General features: G+C 43.8%; 2 protein-coding genes across 6 annotated transcripts in view; one reads left to right on the forward strand and one right to left on the reverse strand.

The window, feature by feature from the left end:
• Nucleotides 1-9,377, forward strand: part of LOC307244860 (ribosomal protein S6 kinase alpha-3) — a 44,095-nt gene that overhangs the window by 29,414 nt on the left and 5,304 nt on the right. For all 5 annotated transcript variants that reach the window (XM_080020209.1, XM_080020211.1, XM_080020208.1 and 2 more), the window contains 13 exons: nt 1,709-1,790; nt 3,031-3,111; nt 3,450-3,529; nt 4,191-4,297; nt 4,496-4,533; nt 5,276-5,418; nt 6,365-6,435; nt 7,076-7,164; nt 7,376-7,440; nt 7,871-7,973; nt 8,173-8,282; nt 8,678-8,803; nt 8,947-9,036. In XM_080020209.1, the coding sequence (XP_079876335.1) occupies nt 1,709-1,790; nt 3,031-3,111; nt 3,450-3,529; nt 4,191-4,297; nt 4,496-4,533; nt 5,276-5,418; nt 6,365-6,435; nt 7,076-7,164; nt 7,376-7,440; nt 7,871-7,973; nt 8,173-8,282; nt 8,678-8,803; nt 8,947-9,036 (1,185 nt within the window). The remainder of the gene's footprint in view (nt 1-1,708; nt 1,791-3,030; nt 3,112-3,449; nt 3,530-4,190; nt 4,298-4,495; nt 4,534-5,275; nt 5,419-6,364; nt 6,436-7,075; nt 7,165-7,375; nt 7,441-7,870; nt 7,974-8,172; nt 8,283-8,677; nt 8,804-8,946; nt 9,037-9,377) is intronic.
• LOC307245033 (uncharacterized protein) overlaps nt 4,263-9,377 on the reverse strand; it is a gene marked incomplete at its 5' end in the record, with an annotated part of 22,131 nt that continues 17,016 nt past the window's right edge. Inside the window, one exon of the mRNA XM_080020443.1 lies at nt 4,263-4,361. The remainder of the gene's footprint in view (nt 4,362-9,377) is intronic.

Here is a 9,377-nt window from a genome sequence, read left to right on the forward strand (position 1 = left end):
GAAAATGTCACCGTCTAACCTGCTGGTGGCTTGTCAATAAGTAAACTGAGGCTTTTAGTGTTGCGCGCTTGAGTGAACACTGTGTGCGCTGTCCCTGCACGGACGCTGCACATGATGACACTTTATGTATTTAATCACCCATCGTGTTGACCCTGTTCACTGAGGTGTCGTAGCAGGGTAATCACAGATGTCGTTCATAAGATTAGTTACTTGGGACGAATGTCTGATACGTGTTGCTGCACTATTTGTAACATAACTATATATTGTCCATACCCGCTTACATTTTATTTTATTTATCACCCCACCACTGAATTTTGTCATTAATTTCTGGTGTGTGTGCGTGCGTGCGTGCGTGCGTGCCTGCGTGTGTGTGTGTGTGTGTGTGTGTGTGTGTGTGTACGCTTAGTAGTCTTTTTTTTAGCTTGACCCTTTTCTTCATCCTTAGCTCTCCTCCCCCTTCCTTTGCTCCTCCTTTTCTTACCGCCTTCCTTCATTCATTCTTCCCACCAGCCTCCCTTCATTCCTTCCTCCCTACGGCCTTCATCTTTCCATGCATCCTTACTCCCTTCTTTCCTTTCAGCCCGCCTTGCTCTCTTTCCTACTCCATTCTTCCCTCATTCCTTCCCCTTTTTGTTCCATCATCCCTTCCTTCTCCCCTCCGTTCTTCATTACCTTGTTCCTTCCTTCCTTTCAATTCTTCCTTCCATCCTTCCTTGCTCACTTCATTCACTCCCTCTCCCCCTTTCCTTCTTCTATCCTTCCCTCTTTCCTTCTGCGTTGACCCTTCCTCTTTCCAGATCTCAGATCGCCATAAACTTTCCCCTGTGTCAGTGTTTGAAGTTGCCATGGAGACGGCCGGTTGAGGGCTCTTCTTTTTTCTGTGGAGTACCATCACCTTTATGAATGAACAGTTATCTCTGCGTGTGTGTCTGGTTGGTGGAGAGTTCCATAACAAAGATGGGTCATGACCAAACTGTGTTAATGCCTTTTGTTGAGTGCTCTGCAGAATGAAGTCACACGGTCTAGTTCTAGTTTGATCTGCAAACACACCCCCTCTGCATATGGACAAACTCGAAGATGTTATTCAGCAACCATACATACGTGCACCACACGCACACACAGGCACACACACGCACGCCCAGAACACCGTGTGATCGACCCACACAGACTGATTTTATTGCACTCACTTAGCACCCTCAGCCATATTAATTAAGGGCAGAAGGAAATTAATTTCACTTAACCATCTCGCTTTTATTTTAACCATTTGAATGGCTGCACTCACTCCAAAATGGATATTTACATCATTTTTGTTTTCATGCTAGTTATAAAGGGTGTGTTTTTTTTTGTATTTCTTATTACTTGACGACATTGCAGCTTCCAATCTTGTTTATTTATTATTAGTTTTTTGTTTTTTTCCAGAATGGGTTGGCCTGAAATAAAACGTACTCGATGGCTGTTCATTCCCTTTATGAGAGCGATTTCATTATTTTCCCCGGTCTAATGTGGGGAAAAAAGATGCCATAAAATTGAATATTCAATTGTACATAGCATTATGGAAGACAGAATTGCCGTGCTCATCGAATTGGCCCTTATGATTTTCCATCAGGTGGTCTTGAATCAGTAGGCTCTTACTGATTCCTGCCTCTTACCGGCACGCACACACCAAACACACACAGATAATACAGTTTGTGTGTGTGTGTGTTTATAGGTGTTTTTGGTGAGGAAGATCACAGGACCAGATGCGGGCCAGCTGTACGCCATGAAGGTTCTAAAGAAAGCCACATTGAAAGGTAAAGACAGAAGGGGGCATTTGAATTGTAAATGTCTTTATTATAACTGTACAAACGCCGCTGAGCCATTCACATAGAACGCACAAAACACATCTGTGCATCGCCGGGCTCTGTGATTCTCAAGTGACCTTGTCCCGATATTGGTGCGAACAGATTGTGGCAGCTTCACCTGCCACACGCTGCCCGAGTGGCGCTTCTGGGCCCTCCCCTCACAGAGACACAGACGGAGGCTCTCGCGCGTGCGTGTGTGTGTGTGTGTGTGTGTGTGTGTGTGTGTGTGTGTGTGTGTGTGTGTGTGTGTGTGTGTGTGTGTGTTGTACCTGTTGCTCAATGATTGCTCTGACAAGCAACAGGTGTACAGCCGTTCTGATCCCAGGCCCAATTAACTAGAGCCAAGACAGGTGTCGCTACTAAAACCAAACCACCCCCACACACCACACAGATCGAATAATAATCTTGTAAACAACCTTCATCTATGGGGGGAAAAAAAACAGCAAATGATGAAATTACACAAAAGGCCTTTTGTAACAGACAGTCAGTCAGTAAACACAATATATTCTTAAAAGTAAAACTCATTGGAGTTATTACATTTACACGCTAAAATGGGACTTGGTGTACTGCAGCAAAACAATTGAGTGATTAAATAAGTTGGAGTTTCCACATAATTTGGCCAAAATGGAGATTGGGGATAGTGTGTGTGTGTGTGTGCGCTAAAAATGTCCTTAGCACTTCCATGTTTACTTAGTGCCTCCCACCTTGCAAGACAGAGGAAGTAAGAGAAATAGAGATGAGGAACTATGAGAAAGTAAGAAACTCCCAAAGCAACGTCTCTCTCACGCCATCCGGTGGTTGGAAAATGCACAACAGGTCGTTTAACTCCTAAACACGAAAAACACTTTACTCCTATATTTATTTAATCTCTCATTTCTCTCTCTCTCTCTCTCTCGCTCTACTGGAATGGCTTCTTCCTGCTCAGCTCTCCCTCTTCTCTCTCCTTCATCCAATTACTCATCCTTGGGCCATCTGGGACCCCTTCCTGCAGAGAGAGAGAGAGAGAGAGAGAGAGAGAGAGAGAGAGAGAGAGAGAGAGAGAGAGAGAGAGAGAGAGAGAGAGAGAGAGAGAGAGAGAGAGAGAGAGAGAGAGAGAGAGAGAGAGAGAGAGAGAGAGAGAGAGAGAGAGAGAGAGAGAGAGAGAGAGAGAGAGAGATGTAAAAAAGGTGTGTGTGTGTGTGTGTTCCAGTACGGGACAGAGTCAGGACTAAGATGGAGAGAGACATCCTGGTGGAGGTCAACCATCCCTTCATCGTCAAACTGCACTACGGTGAGTCAGCGCTCTGACATCGGCCAATCCCTGATGCCTGTGGTGACTCAGCGTGTGCCGCTCAGCCAATCACAGCTTGCTGTGATGCGCTATAGGTTTCTTTAAAAAAAAAAAAAAAATTGTATTCCCAGAACTGGAGAAATTCAAAGGGCGCTGAATAATTGCTGGAACATTGTAGAAATTTGAGAAGCAGTTATGGATTTTCTTTTTCTTCTTTTTTTTTTTTTTTTTGAAAACCTCATCTTCCTCATTATTTCAGTCTGTTCTATCTTTCTTAAAATGTCTTGTTATTGTTGATACTAACTCAGCCTCTCAACTTCTCTTCTCCGTATCCGTAGCGTTTCAGACGGAGGGGAAGCTCTACCTGATCTTGGACTTCCTCCGAGGAGGAGACCTATTCACACGGCTCTCCAAGGAGGTACACAACTCCGCCTGCACGTTACACAGGATTATTTAATATTCTGGCTTCATCATCTTTCACTGGTTTCATATTGTGAGTTGGAATAGTGTATTCAAAATGAATAATCACCAGAAGCTCCAACCTAAAGTATCTCGTGCTATGTGGTCCGAGGTGTTAGAATTTACTTTCAAACTTCAGATGCGTTTTGATCAATACCATATGAAACGTGGAATCATTTGGATTCTTTAACTCTAATATAGTGAATACATGAACAAAACCCCCGTCCTACTTTAGATTCAGATTATTGACGATGAAAAGGAGAATTCGGTTAATCAACACATATGCTATTCATTAGCTTAATCTGCAGAGATAGATTTGCAAGACATATTTAAATGAGCACAGCACAAAGTCATAAGCAAGTGATGGAACACGGGTTGGGCGGGCAAAATTCCTCACGCTTTCCGCATAGTCCTCAAAGTGTTTGAATTTCAAAAGTTACCATGGTAGTGAAGTGAAGTGTTCAACACAAAACCAGGTTATCCCAGTATTGTCCTTGTTGCCTGTCACATATGCCATTGATATTTATTCAAACTCATTAAACAGGGTTATTTTGGCACTTGTGTGTGTGTGTGTGTGTGTGTGTGTGTGTGTGTGTGTGTGTGTGTGTGTGTGTGTCCAGGTGATGTTCACAGAGGAGGATGTGAAGTTCTACCTGGCAGAGTTGGCTCTCGCTCTGGATCACTTGCATGGCCTGGGCATCATCTACAGAGACCTGAAGCCTGAGAAGTAATTTCTCTTTCTCACAAACACACACACATAAAGATTGACACACACACACATACAGATAAACCTATGCAAGCATACATACACACCTCCGATTAAAATACAGGTATGCACAAATGCATATTTTCACAATTTCACAGAGTTGAGTGGTGGGTCGTTATATTTGTGGACTTTTCCAAAAGATGTTTTCTGTTATTTCAGCATTCTATTGGATGAGGATGGACACATCAAACTCACTGGTGGGTAATATTACTACTACTAATTAGTGGACCCCTAACAAGGATGGAAGCCTGTTGTTATTGTTCGGATTTTTATTATTATTATTCTCCTTGGCACTTTTCGGGTTAAAATCGTGTGTGTGTGTGTGTGTGTGTGTGTGGGTGTGGGTGTGTGGGTGTGTCCTTACCGGCTTGACGTCGGCGGGGCTTTCGATTGATATTTCAACTCTTTTGCCCCTTTTCGTAAACATAAACGCATTCTGTTCTGTTTAACTCGGTGCGGTGTCCCCCCCCTTATTTTGCGCCATTCAAGCCAGCCACACACCGTGTGTTTGTGACCTCACACATGGAGTTTGCTTGCAGCTCCAGGGTAACGGGACTGAATGGTGTCCGTTTTATTTTAGTCCCAAAAGTTGATGAAATGCCTCAGAGGAACATGCAGCGCTTAGTCCGTTCGAATGGAACCCTGTTGTTGGGAACTTTCACACGGAGCGATATCCTTCCACAGATACACCGTGAAACAGGACTCTGTGGACTACAAGTAGACAGACACCTTCTAATTTTTAGGATAAAGTCATAACACGCAACAAGTGTATCAGCTTGTGGTAGTAATTTTGTGTGCCACCAGGACTCAGAAAACTTGCGTCACCGCGTCGTAACGTCAGCCGATGGCTGCGTATCAGAATATTGGGAAATGCATTTGTTTGTGTGTGCAATTGTCTATATGCATGTGAACTTATTTGTGCGCGTGTGTGTCTTTCAGACTTTGGCCTCAGCAAGGAGTCGATTGACCATGAGAACAAGGCCTACTCGTTCTGCGGCACGGTGGAGTACATGGCTCCTGAGGTGGTCAACCGGCGGGGTCACACCCACAGCGCTGACTGGTGGTCCTACGGCGTGCTCATGGTGAGAGGACTCAACCCTCGTGATCTGCTCCTCCCACCCGTCTCTCTCCCCCTTTCCAGAACCTTCCGCACTTAGAGCGGGCCGCTTTATTGATGTTATTAAATCTGCCAACCTCTTCAGTCCCCGGAGGACTCGCACTCGCGACCTTGGAATCACCAGTCCGGTTTGCGATTGAGTAATCTACGAATACCTCTGTGACCACCACTGTGCTGCGTCCTGACTCTCTAAACCTCTCTTTCTCATTCAACCAGTGGCTTTGCTTTGGGCGTGAGACAGTTCTTTTATCCATTGTCAGATCAAGCCACGTCACAAAAAAATATTCTTATTAGAACAATTGCAAACAAGGGGGCAAATCAAATCGGATTGAATCATTTTTCCCTTGTGCTTTCTCTCTCTTCATCACTCTCTGCCTGTTAGCTCAACTAAAAAGTGCTTTATTGGCAGAAAACAAGATAATATATTTTCAAGCAGGATATATGTATAAATACTCAAGGAGGAATCCATGAGTCAACAATCAATAATTACCAACAGTGTGATAGCTCGAGTCTGAAAACACCACTCCAGCATTTCCTAGATTGTGTCATACTCATCATAACGTTCATGGGTCAGTTCAATTAAAACGTCTTTCCACCAAGCATCATACACAGCTTTTTATTTTATTTGTTTAACATGCATCATTGTTTTTACAGAGAATTAAAAAAAATAATAATAATAATAATTTATTTTCTATGTCCTATGAAAGCTTTCTTCAGCCATGTTTGTTTGCACCCTCCCTGGCTGGTCACTGAGTCTGTGCATTGTTTTCGCTGTTTAGGGTTTTTATTCCAAGTGACATCTTGGGCCCAATTTCTATTCTCTTTAAAATTATTAATAATACCCAATTTAGTTTGTTTCATTTCACTTGGTTCCTGGTTTAAAATTTCTTCCCCCCCTCTCTCTCTCTCAGTTTGAGATGCTGACTGGAACTCTACCCTTCCAGGGGAAGGACAGGAAGGAAACCATGACCATGATCCTCAAGTGAGTCGCTTCAACCACTTTAGAGAGAGAGAGAGAGAGAGAGAGAGAGAGAGAGAGAGAGAGAGAGAGAGAGAGAGAGAGCTAAGTTGTTATGATGGCAATCTATAAGACAGGGATGGAGAGACAAAGAGGGGAAGGGAGAGGTTGATAGGCAGAGAGGAGGAAAGGGGATACTAAAGGGGAGGGAAAAAATGCAATGAAGGAAAGAGAGGGATATAATCACACCCGAGAAGTCTTTACTCTCCTCCTTAATGCCCTTCTTTCTCTCTTTATTTTTTCTCTGTTTCTGTTTGTGAAATGCTGAGCTAAGCTTTTCTAGAATGCTGAGCTAGTTTCCTGTGTGTGTGTGTGTGTGTGTGTGTGTGTGTGTGTGTGTGTGTGTGTGTGTGTGTGTGTGTGTGTGTGTGTGTGTGTGTGTGTGTGTGTGTGTGTGTGTCGCATTTCAGCGACCTACAGTCTGAGTGCAGATGTAATGTGTATGAAATGGATATTTGATAATACTAATATGTGAGAATTTTATATATATATATATAAATAAATTACACAATCATTGAGTCTCCCATTACTGTCTTTATGTATCATTCTGTTTGTATGTTTTTCATCCTTTCTCTATCTCTCTTCCTCTCTTTTTTCTCTCCAGGGCAAAGTTGGGGATGCCACAGTTTTTAAGTTCAGAAGCTCAGAGTCTCCTCAGGAATCTCTTCAAACGCAACCCATCAAACAGACTAGGTAATACACGCACACCTAGGAACCCAGTGAAATAAATGTTGATGAGTTTGTTTGAGTGAAGAACGTCATGTCTGCACTCTCTGACTTCCTAAAAGATGCTGACTCGACAGACGGGTTCGCTTGATGGGGATTTAACCCGTGACCTTGTGGTTATGAGTCCCATCTGCAGCACTGGTTCGCTGTGCTGATGTCTGTCCGTCTTTCTGTGCAGGAGCTGGACCAGATGGTGTGGAGGAGATTAAGAGACATCAGTTTTACAACACCATTGACTGGAATGTGAGTAATTAGTAGTCAGAGTGATTCCGTGTTCCCTCCTGGTCCCTGTCTGTGCTGCTGCCAATTGCGTTGTTCCTCATAAAATAAATTCATCACAGGCACATTCAAAATTTGATTTATTGATCAATATTTACACAGGATAATTTGACACAAAACAACACCAAATAACACGAAAAAGTCCCGTTTGTTGTCAATACGTTGGTTTCTCTGTCTGTCTGATTTACAGAGGGAAAAACTGGTCATCCAATCTGTATTTCAAATTGTACCTGTGACGGATTGTGGGTAGCCATATCTAACGTGGCTGTGATTGTGAGAATGAACGGGACCTGTATGAGTTTAAAGATATTTTACTCCACTACAATGCTGTGTTGTCATATTTCTGTGGACATATTTGTCATATTTCTGTCTGAGCTCTCTCTCTCCGTTGTAGAAGCTATTCCGACGGGAGATTTCTCCCCCCTTCAAGCCCGCCTCAGGACGTCCCGATGACACATTCTACTTTGACCCAGAGTTCACAGCTAAAACACCCAGAGGTACCAGCCATCTGTCCCACTTACACACACAATAAACCCGAATCCGCCAGACATCTTTTAGAGAGAGTGTGTGTGTGTGTGTGTGTGTGTGTGTGTGTGTGTGTGTGTGTGTGTGTGTGTGTGTGTGTGTGTGTGTGTGTGTGTGTGTGTGTGTGTGTGTGTGTGTGTGTGTGTGTGTGTGTGTGTGTGTGGTGCGCAGATTCTCCAGGAGTACCACCCAGTGCCAACGCCCATCAGCTGTTCAGAGGGTTCAGTTTTGTGGCGATAACCGAGGAAGAAACGCAACCATTACCCAATACGATAGTACAGGTACACACAACAATACACGTACAGTAGGTCCTTCTAAGGCACTGGTATTCAAACAGTGGCACGCGACCCCCTAGTGGTGCACGGAGGAAATTCAAGGGTGCACAGAGAAGGGGAAAAAAAAAAAAAAAAGTATGCCTTTTCTCAATCTAATGAGGAAGGCTCAAACGTTTTCATTATCTGTTTTCATTATGATTATTATTCTTTCATTAGTTGTGCACCTTTCTGCCGCCATTAGCCTGTATGAAGAGGCAATAAAAGCCACAAACGAATGTGACGGCGCCGCCTGGTTTACTGTAAACAATGTAATCCGAGGGAGGGTAATGGGAGTTATTTTTCAAAGTTTAAAGGTAGTATTTTGTGTGCGTGTGTGTGTGTGTTTGCACGTGCACCTGCAGAAGCTGCACAGAAGCACGTCTCAGTTCTCAGACGCCTACGAGATCAAGGAGGACATCGGAGTTGGGTCTTACTCCATCTGCAAACGCTCCGTACACAAAGGAACCGGCATGGAGTACGCAGTCAAGGTAAAACACAGACACACACACACACACACACACACACACACACACACACACACACACACACACACACACACACACACACACACACACTTTTCTCTATTGTAGTCCAGGGAATTGAGCAGTTGTCTGTGTTGTTTTGGATCCAGATTATCAGCAAGGCCAAAAGAGACCCGACGGAGGAAGTAGAAATCCTCCTGCGGTACGGACAGCACCCCAACATCATCACACTGAAAGACGTGAGTCAGGCTCCATTTTGCCGACTGGGGGGTTCGGGGACGGCCCGGTTTTTAAAAAATGCGCTAAAGTTGCTTGAGTTCTGAGTTGAGCTCCTCCCTGTGTTGCACTGCGGTGCAAGACATTTGACAAGACAAGCACTGTAGTATTGTCTCTTCTCCCTCCTTTTTAGTTCCGTCCCATTCATCATCATACTGCTCCTCACTGTTGTCGATTTCAGTTCCATTTCTACCTTTAACCAATTTAAGTTTCGTTGCAATTTTAACATGAACTCTAATAAGAACACCACAAAAAGGGCACTTTGCTCTTCAAACTCCAAACCGAAAAAGTACAGAATTTTTAA

This window comes from Zeus faber (genome assembly GCF_960531495.2).
Source record: "Zeus faber genome assembly, chromosome: 19".
Classification (NCBI taxonomy): Eukaryota; Metazoa; Chordata; class Actinopteri; order Zeiformes; family Zeidae; genus Zeus; species Zeus faber.